This window comes from Eublepharis macularius, chromosome 4 (assembly GCF_028583425.1).
Source record: "Eublepharis macularius isolate TG4126 chromosome 4, MPM_Emac_v1.0, whole genome shotgun sequence".
Taxonomy (NCBI): Eukaryota; Metazoa; Chordata; class Lepidosauria; order Squamata; family Eublepharidae; genus Eublepharis; species Eublepharis macularius.
Genome location: NC_072793.1, coordinates 7,944,671 through 7,962,523, shown reverse-complemented (window position 1 = coordinate 7,962,523; position 17,853 = coordinate 7,944,671). Strand labels below are relative to the sequence as shown.

Here is a 17,853-nt window from a genome sequence, read left to right as displayed (position 1 = left end):
CGATTGAAGGGGCCCTGGGTGGTTCCAAGATCTCCACGGCTGAAGAGTGTCAGTCCACCATGTGCTTGGGTCTGCTAGCTTCCTTGCTAGTGAATTTAGACTTTGACTACTTTTTTCTGGGTGGTTCTGGCAGGGTCGGTACTATGGTCAGATCCGGCCCTTGCGCTTGTGATGGTGATGGAGTTGGTTCCCTGGGTTGGATCGAGTCTTTCAACTTCGAGCATCAGATCCAGGATGTAGCTGGTTCCGACCAAGCCAGTGACCTTGACTCCGAAGGGCACTTCTTTTGGATCTGACCTGAGTCGGACTGGCTTGATGGTTCCTGGGAGATGGAGGGAGTTCTGATCCGAGATGTTGTCGGTTCCAACAAGTTCTGAGTAGTTGGAGTCAGATTCGGATCTGGTTGTTCCACAGCACCCTTGGCCGGGGTCGCCTTAGCGGTTTTAGGCTGCGAGTTTGCTGCCGCTACTGCCTTCTCCCAAAGGGCCACTTTCAAGCAGGAGGCCCACTCTGCATGTGCTTTTGGAGTAAAACCCTGGCAGATCTTATGAGTCTGGCTATCGTGCTCCTCCCCCAAGCAGAAAAGACAGAGTGAATGACCATCAGTCCTGGTCATCTTGGAGTTACATTTCGAGGAGCATTTGAAAAGAACTTTCTCAGCCATCACTCACTTCTTCTTCTTCTTCTTCTTCTTCTTCTTCTTTCAGGTGAAGAAAAAGCAAGAAGAAAGCAAGAAGAAAGAACGAAGAAGCACGATCTCGTGAACCTCCTAAATGCTACCAAACCTCTCATGCTGGTGGCAAAAGAGGAACTGAGGGCAGAGGACCCCGTGCCTCCCAGAAGTAGGCTGTTTTGGCAAGAAAACAGCTGCATCGGGAGGCATCGAACGCCCTCTAGTGAACTTTCAAGCTACAAAATCCTCCAGCATGTGGGACTGCACAGAAGACCAACAATGAACTGACAGCGTGCCTAGATTGAAGAAGCTCTATGGACTAGGATGGGAGGGATGAGACTGAGTTACAAGACCACAGAGTTCATCTACCTAGACAAGATTCAGGGCTGGCTCAATATCTGGCCCTTACAGTACGGCACTGTACCAAATGCACACTAGGACTACAGCATACTGTAGACGGGAGTGACAGCTGGTTCAGCACATTTTCACCATGACATTTTCAGACTGAGGGGAAACACCTGCTTTGCAAAAAAATAAAACAAAAAGTGTTTCTGGGGGTCTAGTTAAGCTTCAACATGCCTAGTGAAGAATGCAGAAATCTATCATGCACCCTTAGGACCGAATTACACATGACTTTTTAAAACCTTCCTCAAAGCCATACAGCAGCTGCAGGGAACAGCTTTTTAAAGGACTGTAGGGGACCAGCTTAAACTAAGGCTAAAGTGTGCAGGGGAGCAGGACCTCCTGGCTCCCCGAAGTGCTTATTTCCCCAAGCCAAAGCGGCCTGGCAGGTAACATTATTTGCCCCATTTAGGACCTAGACCTGACTTATTAAAAAAGTAATGTGCAGTGTGGCCCTTAGTCCCCCAATCCCACTAGCCAATGTTAAGGTACTGGCAATTCAGCATCTCAGGAGCACAGGTCATGCATCCCAAATTGCATTTTGAGGTCCGCCTTCTAATCAAAGATACAAATCAGTCATTTTATTGCTAGGCACAGATTGATTCTTCTTATTGAAAAGCATAGGGAATGATCACAAGGCTTTTGCTCTTACCTTTCGCTTAATATCTGTAAACTGCGAAAATGTAAGTGACCAGTAAAAGGCCAGCTGCATGATATAATAGTAATAAAGGCTAGAAGTTAGGGGCTGAAAAACAGAAGAAAAATCTTGGTTAACCAGTTTATCCAACTTCTCTAAGTGGTTCTAAGAAATCCTCTCTTCAACTTTATGGAGGAGAAAACTATTAACTTAATCTTTCAACACTGACATGCATATAAAAACAGTTCCCAACAATCTTACATCATGAAGAAACATAAGCCAGGGCATAGCAAGACTAATAGGGGATGGTTTCGTTCTTAATATGGGAAAATTCTGTGGCGAAAGTCACTGGACTTCAATTCTGAAATATGAATAAGAAGGAACAAATGCTGCTTAGAGCAATGGGATCAGTTTACCCTGGAAAGCTTTAACTCTTATCCCAATCACATCCATAAAAAGGTGCCTTTTCTTTTTCCTGTAATTTAATGGCTATGGAGAAAAGGAATGAGCTGCACTTTTAGGCAATGATGAGGTGGGGCAAAGCAGCAAATTCCTGAAGTCAGCTCCAGAGTTATGGCAGAGGAGCAGTGTGATTGACATTCTCTACCTCCTCAAAACCAGGAAGTGGTAGGACTGAAGGATAAGCGCTCTCTCTTTCCCCATCCTGAATACAACTGCTTGATTAGGGGGAGGGAAAAGCAGTTTTAGGGAGCAGGTCTGGAAAAGCATGCCTGGGCTCTTCCTTTATTCTGCCTGAGGCAGTAGCCTCAAATATGTATGAAAACATGGAGAAGAGAAAAAGCGGAGCACTGGAACGCTTCATTTCACCACTGCCTCTCAAATGTGACAGGACATTAGCTACCAATCAACAAGAGCCCCTGAAGAAAGGCACACAGGTGGTTTGCCAATTTCTTCTAAAGGAGCAGTAATTAGGCACGATAACTTTAAAACGGAAGATCAGAAAAGAGATTATACATTGGTCTTCCATCTAAGTTAACTAGGAGGCTCCAACTGGTGCAAAATGCTGCAGCTCGACTGTTAGCAGGAGCGTGAACATCACTCCCATCTTACAGTCACTCCACTGGCTACCTGTCAGTTAACGTGCTCAATTCAAGGTATTAGTTAATACAAACAAAGCTCTTCACGGCCTTAGCCCAACTCACTTCCCTATGTCCCTCCATGGTAGTTTCACTCATCTGAACAGGGTTTCTTGCAGGTGCCAGGCTGCACACAGGTGAAGTCAGCAGCAGCCTGTACACGGACTTTCTCTGTGGTAGCCCCTACCCTATGGAATGGTCTGCCTGAGGAGGTCAGGAGAGCCCCCATGCTCCTGCCTTTCCGCAAGTGATGCAAAATCCAATTATTCAAAAAGGCTTTCTGAGATAGAAGGGAAGTATTGTAGGGAGGGGGTCTCAGATGCTTCGCTAATGAGTTAGGGACCACAAATTTCACCATTATGTTGCCTTGCATATTATCTGTTGCTCGAATATGTACTCCTATATACTACCTGTGCTTCATCTTTATCTAATGTCAGTCCTAGAATTGCTTATGTTCTGTTTCAGCAATTCTTCAGCTCTGTATTGGATCCTTGCTAATGCCGCGTCTTTGTAAAATCCTATGACTTTGTTGTGGAAATGTCCTTGATAATGTACGGAAATGACCTCGATACTGATTGTACTAATCTCACGCTATGTAATCCGCCTTGCGTCTCAATGAGAAAAGCAGACTACAAATGACATAAAATAAAATAAATTATAAACATCTGCCGCAAAGTTCAGAAATCTGGAAGTAAAATAAGGTATTCAAGCCTTGAATCATGGGTATGAACAACTGCAGAAATGCACAGAGGCTATTTTTCTATTACTAGATGGCTCTTCAGGAGATGTTACAATTTATTTGGCATTCATCTCCCATCCATCCATCCATCCATCCATAGGTCCAGAGCCAGATCTGTCATGCTCTAGGAGAAAAGTGACTCACCCCATTACATCTTCCCTGCTGCTTTGGAAGCTTCCTTCATTGTTATGGTTAGTACTAAAGCACTAATCTCAAAGTACTGGAAGCTTCTACACCAATAGATTTATATTCATAGACTCCCATCACCTCCTATAACGAAGTGACAAATGTATGGTAGGGGGAAAATGTTTGATAATGGGATCTATAACATGCCATTCTCTTTGCAAGTTTCCTGGTCCTAGCCCTACAAATCTTTCTTTCTACAAATTCCAGCCGATGCATGGGTTCTGTATTCCATTAATACTCTAACAGATACACAAGCATTTGTGCATTCAGGATGCCCTATTTATTTTGATACAGGTAGCTCCTCCATTGCCAGGGAGCTGTTCTCCATCAAGGTGAAGTGGTAAGTCCTTGCATACATATCATATGTGCACCGCTGGGGCAAATGGTAGTATCAAGAGCAAAGCTATTTGGAAAAATCTGGAAGACTTCAGAAAACAATTCCTTAATGCATTACATAGTATCCCCAACATTCATATCAAGTTGTCTTCATACAGGACCACACAAGCACACATCTGTAAAGACAACACATACCTGAAAAGGGTAGTTGTACCAGCATTGTCGCGTATCCCAAAACCAGGGTGACTACAGTGAGGAGAAAATGAAAGAATAATCTTTGTGAGTGGTTTTTCAGTGCTACTTCAAAGAGGATTTGTTTTATTTTCTCAGTAAATGCCAACATGGAGGATTCACAAAAATGAATGCCTGTTTATTCTCACCCGCAGGGGGAAGAGTGCTTTTGCACATACCAAGTGATTCAGCACAGGTGTGTGCAGCATACAATGCCCTAAAACACACACTACCTAAAAGATAAGGATGAGTGGCCTTCCCAAGGAAGGCAGAATGAGGGTATAGCAAATCCAAAACAGGTCTGTCCAGTTCAGAAAGAGTCCGACCTAAACCATCACTGTGAAGAAGAATCTTATAAAGGCTACTTTTCCTGTCCCACAAGGATGTGGCTAGATGGAGAACTGGGAACCTAGTTAGGAGTAGAGATGGGCACAAACCTGAATACGAACCCAAAAAACCCACAAACCACCCCGGTTCATGGAAGCTCGTTTCCACGAACTTCCACGTACTGGTCTACTGGTTCGTTTGGTTCATTTTAAAACAGCAATGCCCCTTTCCCTGCCACTGCAAAGGGGCATTTAAACCCGCAGATCAGCTGCTTGTTGGGGAGATTCCCGACAAGCAACTGATCATTTAAACAGCAGGGCATGGCTGCCTGGCCAGGAGTTCCTGACCAGCTAGCCACCCCCACCCGCTGTTTAAATGGCCGTTTCCCCGCTGCTCCGAGCCCATTTAAAGAGCAGGTAAGGCTTGGCTGGGGCCCATGTAAAGAGCAGGTGAGGCTTGGCCGGCCAGCCAAGTCCCACCCACAGTTTAAATGGCCATTTCCCCACTGCTGGGAGCGGCCATTTAATCAGCCCCTTCAGGGAACGGCCATTTAAACCCAACCTACCACGAACCACGAACTGGTTCGTGAACTTGCCCCAGTTTGTGGAAGTTCGTGGTTCCTGGTTCGTGAAAATGCCACAAACCACGAACCGCATGGTTTGGGGTTTTTGCGGTTTGTGTCCATGTCTAGTTAGTAGTTCTAGGAAAGAATCAAAGGTCCAAATGATCTCTCATCTTAATCACACTAGCATGTCCAAAAGATGAGCAATGAAAAGCATACTCACCGACCAAAGAAATCTGAGCCCGTAAAAAAATATAGTTATATAATATGTAAACTTCCACCTGAAAATGAAAAACAGAACATAAATGCAACATACAAAAGGCTCAGTGTGCTTAAATGGCAATGCAACAGAGAAAAAACTCAAAATAGAACCCTGTCTAGCACCCCCCACACAGAATTCCACTCTGAAATCTACAATCCTTTGTGCAGGGCATGCTAGCCAACAGCATGCTCTTTGATTTGGTCTTCACTAAAATAAATGCATTTCAGAGGCTTCTCAACTATAACCTAGAATCTGTTAAATATCCTTAAAGAGTGGCTACAAAATATATAACTGTGCAAGTTACAGATTAGGAAAAAAGGCACATGCAAGCATAGTAGCAACTCCGCAGTCTAAACACAAAAGAATCTGAAGTCTAGCTGATTCTCATAAAACATACTCTGTTGTACATTAAAACAATCTACAGCATAAGCAAAGACTGATGCAGGTCAAACATGACTCCCACTCACCTAAAGAAAGTATCTTGGGGAAGAAGTCATTGGGGAAGAGAAGTAGAAGCCATAGAAGTAGCAGGCAGGAAGGCAAAGATGCTCAAATACTATAGAGATAGAGGCCATGCATAAAAGGGTAAGAAAATAAATTTAAGTGGGACTGAAAAGAAACATGAATTCAGGAAATATTCATGAAGTGCTTTCAAAAATAACTTCAAAAATAACTTTATAAAGATTAAAGGCTAGCGAACAAGAATGACAGTTGCTTCAGTGGCCCACTAGCACTGATGAGAAACTTAGACTGGGCTGGTAACAAACTGGGAGGGCTTGATACACAACCAGAAGAGCCAGAAAACACCTCATGTCTCTTCACAAACTCTTCATTGTAGACTAATGCATACTGGGCTACACCACCATGGTTGAAGAGCTGTTTCAGCAAATACTAAACATCCTAATTTCTCTACTAAGAACAGAAATGAAATAAAATATTAAAATACAACATGGAAAGAAAGAGACCATATTATTAGAAGAGAGCATAAAGAGTAATGGAGCATGTGGAGAAACGCCATTCTGTTTGTGGAGTTAACTTTCTATGGGCTGCAGAGGGGAGGGGCCAGTTCTGGAGTAGAATGTGATTGGAGGGAGAGCGAGTCAGTTGGTGGAGGGGAGTTGGAAGTCGACAGTTGGTGGCTGAGGAGTTGAGGGAGAGATGGCTCTGAGGGGAGAGGGAGATCTAATGTAACCCCAGGTACCGAAGTATCGTACCTGCCCTACACAACATCTAATTAGGGCATGAGGGAGATAGAGTACGGGGTTTCTGTTTACGTTTTATTATTCTTTCTGTTCACTGTATATTTGTCTGTGTATAGTTAGAAGTTAAATAAATGATTTTCAGAATTTATGAAGGAAGAAAGCTCTTCTGTTCCACATAGTCCCCCAACCGCTTGGGCCCACTAGCAGAGGAGGGAGGTTAGGAGGCTAACCAGGACCCCATACAGGGACAGTGGTGGCAGCAACTACCCGGAGACAGGAAAGGGAGACAGCCCCTTCAGGTGCCTGGCCAGAGGCGAAAAGGAAGGGGTAGGCAGAGCGGGGTCTACCAGTGGGAGGAAAGGCCCTGTTTCACCACAGAACACATCATAATTAGCCAATTTTATTCAATAATTATTGTAACGTCATCTTTAGCCAAAGACGCTTCCTTTGAAAATCAAGCATGATTGAAACAGAAATAACCTAACTTCACACAAACCTACATGCTCTCACAGAATTTCGTGAGGATGGGTGGTTTATCTTGGTTCCTCCGATGACGAAACCAGCGCTGGATTTTCCGGACATCCCAATCTAGCTGTTTTGACAAACCTTCTAACCGTCTTGCATCTGGACACTAGCAGGAAATCAAACAGATGTAAAGAAATCTTATATTCCTTAGCAACCTTCCAAAACATACTCTGCCATTCCTACCTAGTTATCACAATCCTTTGAACCACATTATCCACATTAAATGACATCATCGTACTTGGAAAGGTAACATGGGCTAAAACCTTCAGTTCTAGAAACAAAAAGCACAAATCTGCATAAAGACTTCATATATATTTTTCTGAGACTTTTCTTTCTTTTTTCGCTTACTATATATGTTATTTAATTTTCCAAACATACATACATAAAATATACACTATAATCTTGTAAATCTAAAATAAAAATGACATATATACATTTAAGTCGAGCTCACTTAAATCTTTTAATATTTCAATTCTATTTAAATATCTTATTCTATCTTAACCATCTATCTTCATATCTAATTTTTATCAACTAATAACATTCTTATTATAGACATGAATTACCTAACTCTCCTTCTATCATTCTCTTTGCTAGATTAATTTTGTTCTTAGTTTTCAGCTATATAATTTCAAAAAGCTTTCCATTTATCTTGATATTCTAAAGTTGGGTTATTACGTATAAAAGAGGTTAACTTTGCCATTGTCGCATATTTGTTTAATTTATTCTTCTATTCCTTCAGGTCTGGGCATTTCACCACTTTCCATTTTGCTGCAAATATTACTCTTTTTTCTATCGTCATTTGAACACACACACACACACACACACACACACACACACACACACACACACACACACACACACACACACACACACATCACCGCCTTCTAGCTCCTTTGAAGCTCTCCCAATAGAAATACATTAGGGATCCTCTTTAATAAGTCACTGTATTGCTGTGGTCTCCCAAAAATAATTTATATAAAGATGAAAGAAGTTGCCTTGTACTGAATACGACCATTTTGCTATCTAGCCCAGTAACAATGATTATGAATGGCAGTGGGTCTCTGGGGCCCTAAGCAAAGGTCTTTGCTTGCCCTGCTATTTGAGATATTTCAACTGGAGATGTGAGAATCTGAATCTGGGTCTTGTTATATGCAAAATACATGCCCAACCTGTATGGTTTTTCTACATTTATGCATTGGCAACACCAATCTGCAGTTTTTATGGTGCAGCTCCCACAGTTGTTGAGGCATGCCACAATTCTGGTTTAAAAGCAGCTTGCCTTATCTGCTGTGGCAACTGAAGTAGTAAAGGGCAAGTGATACTGCACTTGTGAAAGCAACTCTTTTGGATTGCTGCCAAATTCATTACACTCAGGTGTAAACAAGCTAACCTTTATAATATATTAAACACAGCATGGAAAAAATCTTAATTGTTTAAAATGTAAGCGCCAGAACCTAGGAATATGATTTTTTGGATCATATTCCACCTACAATAATCTAGGCGGAATATGATCCAGGCATGGACCGCAGTGGCCAGATCACGCTTTTTGAGGAACAGCCATAATTGATAAAAAGCTGATAAAAAGGCACTACATGATACTGAGGAGAACTGAGACTCCAACTCCAGACCAGAATCCAGCTGCAACCCCAAGGACCAACCTGCTCCTTCAGGCAGAGTGCAACCCCCTCCAGGACAGGCTGGTTCCTCACTAGCTTTGTCAATAACCATCAGCACCTCAGTCTCAGCTACGCTGACCTTCAGTTTACTGGCCCTCATCCACCTCATTACATTCTCCAAGCACCTGTTCAGGACTTTCACAATCCCACCCACATCAGCTGTAAAGGAGAAACACATCTGGGTGTCATCCACATATTGAAGGTGCCTCACTCCAAGCCCCCGGACAATCTCCCTCAGCAGTTTTATTTACATGTTAAACAGTCTAGAGGAACAAAATAGATCCCCAAAGGAACAGTAGTCCCTCCCCACAGCCAAATCAGCCGGTGAAGCTAAGAGCAGAACTACTGAAGCACAGTGCCCCTTATTCCCATCCCAGCCAGCTAGTCAAGGAGGATACTTTGGTTGATGGGACTGAAAGCCACCAAGAGGTTCAGAAGGATCAACAAGGACACATTCTCCTTCCCTCTTGCCATGAACATTAGTGGAGGTGACCAAAACCATTTCCATCTCCAGACCAGGCTTAAATCCAGACTGAAATGGACTGGCAAATTCACCACCCTATCAAGCATCAGCTAGTAGCTATGTAGGTGATTTGGGTCCAAGAATGCCTTCATCAGGACCAGTCTCACAACAACCTTTCAAAGTAGTTAAAACTAGGGGGGGATATTCAGGCTTCCTGCTTCGGGTTACCCGAAGTGGGGGAAAATTCAGGAAAACCTGAATTCCAAAGGGACTTGCTACTTCAGGTTTGGGTATTTAAACCGCTTTGGAGTTATTAGGGAAGATTCAGCCATTGTTTCCAATGGGAAATGTTGCTCCCAGCTATTCAGGGGCATGGGGGGGCATTTTCTTCCCTAATAATCCCAAATTTGCAGGGGATCCCCTCCTAACCCTCCTCTCATGACCACTCAATGTTCAGGGAGTTTGGACTTCGGGAGGCCATGTTATGGCTCCCCAATGAAGGTGCCCCTATCCACCACTGTCCTCCATTGTTCCCTACGGGGAAAACGGGGGGGGGGGGCGGGAATCCAAGGCGGATGGGGGTGGCATTTTGCAAACAAAATGCAGTAAACCTGCAGGGGACCCTCTCTTAACCCTCCTCTCACAACCATCTAAGTTTCAGAAAGATTGGACTTTGGGAGGCCATGTTATGCCTCCGCAAAGAAGGTGGCCATATCCAATGCTCGTCTCCATTGTTCCCTATGAGGACCAACCTTCACATCAGAGAATTGCACTAAGAAAAATTTAATTTAAAATACACAAAATACACAAAAGGGACACTCTTGCAACTGGAAGTAAACTGAAGCCTCCCTCATATACACAAACTGATGAAAGAGGAATAACTTCACACCAGAGAATCACACTAAGAAAAATTCTCCATCCCCCCAAAGGGGGAAAAAATCACTCTCAAACTAGTCTCCTCTAGGTGCAGGCATCAGGTTCAGTCAAGTCCAGGTCCATTTTACTTACAAAATGCCACCCCCAGCCACCTAGAAAGCCCCCCTAGTTTTCTCCATAGGGAACAATGAAGATTGGTTTCAGAGCTAATGATATTTTAGGCTTCATTAACAGAAACACGACATCCTAATCATGAAAAATAATCATGTATTGTCGAAGGCTTTCACGGCCGGAGAACGATGGTTGTTGGGGGTTTTCCGGGCTGTATTGCCGTGGTCTTGGCATTGTAGTTCCTGACGTTTCGCCAGCAGCTGTGGCTGGCATCTTCAGAGGTGTAGCACCAAAAGACAGAGATCTCTGTCTTTTGGTGCTACACCTCTGAAGATGCCAGCCACAGCTGCTGGCGAAACGTCAGGAACTACAATGCCAAGACCACGGCAATACAGCCCGGAAAACCCCCAACAACCAAAAATAATCATAATTCATCTGGAGTAATGTGTCCATTTCAGGGCACTATATTTTGCACAGGGTTCAGCTGAGACTTACGGAATTCCCCTATGTGTGAGCACTATTACGCATGAAATGAATACCAATTGTATTAAATTTGATTCTACAAGTCATGAGCTTAAAGGTGCTTGTGGAACTTTACCATGATCCTCTTTGCCCAGTAGCTCCTTGTGACCTCCTGTCAGATTCTCCCTGCTTATCTGCCATGTGTGCCTATGATACTCTGAACCTCTGAGAATGTGTAAAGAACCCTCTGTGTAGGTGTGAATCGCTTATCTTGCAGGTGGCTACTTTCACTTTCTTGACTGGCATGGGAAAGTGTCCTTGAAGTGCCGGCCGGAGCCGTATCTCCCTGAGACATGAAATGAGCTCATCCTTGTCTTCCCCCTCTCCTGCCCCCTCCAACCTCCTAGGCCCTGCGTGCCTAAATTTTAACAGTCTTTATCCCAAGGCAGGAACTCTGCCCTATAACTAACATTGCTTTTCCCCTTTACGTCACTTCTGCCAATTCTGCTGTCTGAGCGCACTGATACTGATGGATCTCTAATAAAGAACTTTAACTGGACTCTTGAAGTGTCTGCAGTGAGGTAACTGTGGATCTAACCGGCAGAGCCTGACATTTTGGCAGAAGTCTTGCTGTTCCTTTGGAACTAAGGGCTCGATATCCGCTACCTGCACAACGACAGATGAGACCTACAGGACCTAAAGAAATACCAAAGAAGTCGTCCACCCTCCCCACCCAGGAGTGAGGCTCGATGGGGAGAGGGACTGGGACGATTCCCAAATCTGGGGCGATGCATTAGAACTGGCTGTTGACCACCCTGTGTAAGTGGGCGCCCCAAAAACTGGAGAGTCAAGAGGACAAGTTAAGGCGGCGAGGCAAACTATTCAGTTGCAGACTGATGGACCCATTGAACCTGATGGAGGAACTGGTGAAACCTGAGGAACTGGTGAAACACGAGGAAAGGCCCATCAAATCTGATGATGACGGCACAGAAGACGAAGAGAAGAAGGGTGATGGCATTGAACCATCGACCACAAGAAAACTCCTTCCGTCAAATCTGATGAGGATGAAACAGAGGACGACAAGAAAAGAGACAATGTCTCAGAGTTGGACCAAAGCAACCCGCAACACTGTAAAGCACCAGGGGGTTGGAAAGCTGTCCATGTGAAGATGCGAGCCACCCGGGGAAAGCTGGATGATCAGAAGGACAGCATACTGCAGGTGATGGGAGAACCACGAGAGCTGATGCAGCGCTTGCCTCTCGCCGGGATACCGGTCGGCCCGGGACCTGATGGAGATGGAACTAAACCTAGGCTGGGCCTGCGAGACGTGGGGCCACCAGTGATCCCCCCTGAAGCTCCACAACCCCAAGGAGTACCAGCCGCCCCACCAGTGATTCCTCCTGCAGCTCCCCCCCTTGGGGAGCACCTGGCGCCCCACCAGCTGTTCCCCCTGCGGCTCCACCACCTCAGGGGTGGCGTAAACTGGATGCCTGCTTCGAAGGAGACCCAGAGGAGCTGGGCTTCTTCCTGGTGCAGGAGTTTTTCCAAGAGCGTGGCCCACACCTTCCCGAATGAACACAGCTGGGTAAGCTACCTAGGCTCCCGATTGGGGAGTCCTGTGGCCAAATGGTATGTCACCCTATACGGAGCGCAGGTCCCGGAACGGCAAGACATGGAAGCATTCGTACGAGCCTTAAGAGCCCAGCTGGAAGACCCCCTCGAGGAGGAGCGGGCCAGAACCAAATTCAAACGGATTAGGCAAGGCGGACGCTCTGTGCGTGAATATGCTGCAGAATTCAGGCAACATGTGGCCAAAGTACAAGACTGGACAGACAGAATTAAAACCGAATTCTCCTGAGCAAGGCTGAACCCAGAGTTGATGGCAAAGGCCCTGGTCCAAGATGACCTCAGTACAATTTTAGGATGGATCCAGCTCGCTTGTGAAGTAGAAAACTGAGACCAGGAGGTCAAGCTCCTGAAAATACAACATCACGTTGGAACTCGCAGACCTTCCCATGAAACAGGAGCAAAAGAGCTACCCAAGATCCGCTCACCAGAGACGGAGAGGGCCATCCACTTAAAGAGGGGTGTGTGTCTACAACATGGAGGATCAGGCCATTTTGTGACAGATTGCCCCAGCGGGAAGAAAGAAGCCATGGAGAAGAGCCACTCAACGGGGAAAGCCCTAGCACCTACGACCAAGCCGTCCCACAAGGCTCCTATTTGGAAACTGGCCTAAAGGTGGGAGAGGAATCGGAGGCATCGAGCGGAGACCCTTCAGGGGAAGAAGAGGGCCTACCCATACCAGCGGAAAATGCAAACGACCTGCTGTGAAAGAAACCCACACCTGAGGAGATGAGATATAGAGGGGCCCTGTTTTATGTACCAGTTACGTTAGTTAACTCCGGGAGGGGAACCCACATCCAAGTGCGAGCTTTAATTGACTCAAGGTGCACTCGGGACCCTTTCGGATTGCAAGGGGCTCTGGGAGTTTTTATGACTCAAATTAAAGAGGTCCTACAAGAGGGTGGTACAAGGGGTGGTGGTTTATCTTGATGACGTTTTAATTTATTCAAAAGTATGAATCACATGTGAAATTAGTATGGGAGGTACTAAAGACTCTGTGGGGCCACCACCTGCTGGTAAAACTGTCTAAATGTGAATTTCATAAACAGGAGTTGGATTTCTTGGGTTATCGAATCTCGGGCGAGGGACTGAAAATGGACCCTAATAAAGTTCAGGCAGTGGTGGGGTGGGATCCCCCGAAAACTAGGCGGCAATTGCAATCATTTTTGGGATTCGCAAACTTCTATAGACCCTTCATAAAAAATTTTGCCCAAATCTCTTTGCCATTGACTGATCTATTGAAAACAAGGGGCCGCAAGGAGTGAAGCCTAGTGCTAGACTGGAATGGACAAAGAACTGCCAAACAGCGTTTGAACAATTAAAACAACTGTTTACCTCAGAACCCGTTCTAAGACACCCCAACGAAAATCAAAATTTGTTGTACAGGTAGATGCGAGTGATGTAGCGATGGTGAGGTCATATGGCAAGAGATCATATGAGAACAGGAGATGGCACCCTTGTGCTTACGTCTCTAAAAATGTTCTGATGCAGAGCGCCACTGGGCGGGGTGGGAAAAAGAAGCTTCCACTTAAATGGGAAAGATCTCCTTGAGGAAGAAGACGGCACTGGGCAGATCTCGGTTTGGATGCACTGCAGTGTTTCCGTGGAATGAAGGATTTCCATTTAAAAAGTAAGAGAGCAACATTCAGGTCTGTTAGAACCTTAAAGACCAAACAGATTTTCAGGGTATGAGCTTTCAAGTTTTGACTCTCAAAAGTTCATACCTGGAAATCTAGTTGGTCTTTGAGGTGCTCCTGGATCTGAATCTTGCTTTTCTACTGCAGACCCACCTGAAACCCACATGGGCACCCACCTGAAACCATCTACAGAGGGTTTTCCTCATCTTTCCTCTTTCATGGCTCCACAAAATGTCCCCTCAAAATGCTGCTCCTCCTTTCCCCTGCTTGAGAAACACTCTGATCCAAGAAGCAGGCTGCCTACTTCACGCATACATGAATCAGACAAAGCTCTGAACTGAGAGGCCTTTCTAGCTGCCTTGATCAGCCAAGATGATTTGTTGCCAGTAACCTGATAACCTTACCTGACATCAACCATTTGGAAGCACAGGGGAGTCCTGTGAAAGCTTCTCCACTGAGAAATTGAAGGCTTCTTAAGAATACAGCCTCAAAGCCATCACCTCAACCAAGACATAAATGACAGAGCTTGTAAAAAGAGCTATATTTTAAATTTAGTATATAGAAAAGGAGGAGGAAGAGAAGGAGGCCAGTAGAAAGAGGCAGAAATCTAGTAGGAAAGAAGAAAAGTGTGAAGTGGTGATATGTGTGAAGAAAACTGAGGGAAAAATTAGTTTAGGAACACCATGAAGCAAAAGATGCTGGCCCAGGAGCACCACAAAGCAGAGCTCCACGACCTTCCCCTGCACTTCTTACCACAGTGGGAAGGAACTGCTGTGGAGGGAAGAGGGTGCCTGCCACTGGGGAGCATCACGGGAAACTATGCTCTGACCTCACCTCCTGTCCCAAAGAGAGGACTCACCCATCAGACAAGGGTGCCTCTCTTCTCTCAGTGACAGCTACATTTTGTGTGCAATCAAATGTGTTTCAGTGTTAGGGCCAAAGTAGATGTTACATCATCCATAGGTACATCATCCATCACCCCACGGATGAAAACACCATTTTAGAACTGGATGTGGCCATTTAAAAATGCTGAAATGGCACCTGAAAAAGAGCAGGGGAAGGGACAAGACCACCCGGTCCCACTGTGCTGCAGACCCAATTAGGACTGGACCCTCGTGGCATTTTTTAAGGTGCCATGAAGCATTTTAAAAATGGCATTGGCATCCACAGCTTGGATCAGTGGATGCTGTAACATCTCGATTTCCCCCTACCAAGTCAAGTTGCGTCTTATTTTTGGACTCCTTAGTGATTTGAGTCCTATTTTACATTTCACATGTTTATCAAAGGCAATAATGCTACTGAAGTGTTCTTTCCCCTCTAGCCGCTTGTATTTGAGAGAAATGAAAACTTCTCAGAAAATTTTGAAGCAATGGGGAAAAACCCTCCTCCCACCATTTTTTCTAGAAAAAAATGATTTGGGGAAAAATTTAAATATATGCATGCTTACTTTCCCATCAAATCTAAACCCATTTTGCTGCTTTAACAACATAAAGGTCACCATTTATAACACACATAGCACATACAATTTTATTAACTGACGTATTTATGGAATTTAAAAAGCATAAATGCCTTCATTTTCTAGAAGCAAATATACCTAATACTAAAGTAAGAGTGAGTGGCAAATTGCACATTTCACTAATTCCAAAACACAATCAAACGTTTCATGCAGTTTTTTTTTTCTTTCAGTGCTCCACAAAGTTTCCACGGGGAAAAATGGGAGCAGCCTCCAGACTTTCATGAGATCTATTTTGAATGAGTAAACTTTATCTTTAAAAGCACTACACTTGTTTCAAGGGAAAAAAATGTAGGAAGTGTTTCTTTTCTGAAGCTCCCCCAAATTTCCCAATTTAGCAATCTTAAAAAAATGAAAAACAGTCCTCCAGGAAAAAAGGATTTTTTTTTCTCAAGCCTTCACATCTGTAATATCTGATCAAAGATCTCCTTTTGATCACATGCAATTCTGCTAGCAAAACTTGATCTGATGTCAGGCTCCAACTTGTCTAGTTTTCCCTGGAAATATTTTCAGAATCACTTCGGCACTTGTAAAATCAATAGATCCAGACGACTTAGCTGTGTTAATCTGTAGTCGCAAAATAGTATATATATTAATGAGTATACTATATATAGTACACTCATTATTTTGTAAAATCAGTATCAGCCCTTTCTCTCCCAAAACAAATTTGGTCAACAAAGTGAAACAGAAACATTGTTTGAATGCTATCCCTAACAGACATAGTAAAATTAATAGTAAGGGTTTACAAGAATAAAAAACAAACTAACAATGCAGCTCCCATGGGCAGGATCTATTCAGTAAAGAATTTTTTAAAAATCTTAATTTTCTTGGATGTACACCAGCTTCTGCTTCGTCAAGAAAAAAAAAACAATGTCAAAATCCAGCCTGCTGTTTTTATGATAAATGCTGTTGTGCTTGTTAATAATAACAACCACAACAAAATTTGATTTATATACCCCACTTCAGGATAACACACACTTAGAGCAGTAAAATAAGGAAGTGACACTATTGATTATTCTCAATAAGAACAGTTTACTGGATTCAGCTGTTTCTCCTGTGCTAGCCCTAGACAGAAATAAAATCAATTCAGTAAAAACAATTCAGTAATAAGCTTATTTCTCCCAGCCTACATAGGACCAATGAGAAGGAGGAAAGACGAACGTTCAAACAAAATCTGAAGCATTACTTACCTTAGTGATAGACGTAAACACCTTTTCTAGAATTGCATTGGGTTGAGCTCTGTGAGGCTTGCTGTCTTGAACGCCAAATCGAATGGCACATGGTTTGGCAATAAACCTGGTAAACAAATACCAAAACAAGCTTAAAAATCCAAAACATAAACATATAACGTATCTAAAACACTTATGACATGAAGAGTCTGTGACTTTTTAGTTTTGAAAAAAAGATGGCTATGGTAGGGGGACAGGAGAGAAGTTTATAAAATTATGCATAGAGTAGAGAAAGTGGATAGAGGGAGTTTTTTATTCCTCTTGCATAATACTAGAATGCAGGGGCACCCAATAAAGTTGACAAGTAATAGGTACAGACAAAAGAAAAAGGATATACTTCTCTAATCAACAAATAATTAAATTGTAGAATTCACTGCCAATGGAGGCAGTAATGGCCATGAGCACAGATGACTTTAAAAGGGGGTAGACAGATTTATGGAGGACTGGTCCATCAACAGCCACTAGCCATGGCGAGCAAAGGAAAGGAAACCACGCTAGCTATTCAGAGGCCATCAACCTCAGGAACGCAATGAAGGAGGAAACAGCAGGGGAAGGTCTGCTGTGCGTTGGCCCTCCAGGGCAACTAGGATGCTGGACTGAATGGACCACTGGTGTGATCTAGCAGGGCTCTTCTAATGTCCTTAATATCTCAAAGGACATTTTTGACAGCAACATGAGCAAGAGTTCACCCATCTAAAACACTTGTTTTAACTAATTAACATGTGGAAAGTAAATCTCTTTTGAAAACTAAAACCTTTCAGTTCTGTTTAAATTGTCCTTTAAAGCTGATCTTATATTGAAATAAACAAGCTCAACTCAACAGCAAAGGAGGCTTAAAGAGGAATCAGTGTGGTTTAGTGGTTTGTGTGTCTAGCTCCAATTCCCAGGATTCATCCCCCACTCTCTGCAAGAAAGCATGCTGGGAGACTTTGGGCCATTCAATCTTTCAGCCTAACCTATCATAAAATCATAGAGTTGGAAGGGGCCATACAGACCATCTAGTCCAACCCCCTGCCCAGTGCAGGATCAGCCTAAAGCATCTCTGACAAGTATTCATCCAGCCTCTTCTTGAAAACTGCCA

At 43.9% G+C, this 17,853-nt stretch overlaps 1 protein-coding gene across 1 annotated transcript in view; it reads right to left on the bottom strand.

The window, feature by feature from the left end:
- Window positions 1-17,853, bottom strand: part of CERS5 (ceramide synthase 5) — a 78,142-nt gene that overhangs the window by 18,312 nt on the left and 41,977 nt on the right. The window contains exons 2-6 of the mRNA XM_054979010.1: window positions 16,734-16,839; window positions 7,155-7,285; window positions 5,414-5,471; window positions 4,266-4,316; window positions 1,728-1,820 (exon numbers count right to left, since the gene is read on the bottom strand). Coding sequence (XP_054834985.1) covers window positions 1,728-1,820; window positions 4,266-4,316; window positions 5,414-5,471; window positions 7,155-7,285; window positions 16,734-16,839 — 439 coding nt within the window. The remainder of the gene's footprint in view (window positions 1-1,727; window positions 1,821-4,265; window positions 4,317-5,413; window positions 5,472-7,154; window positions 7,286-16,733; window positions 16,840-17,853) is intronic.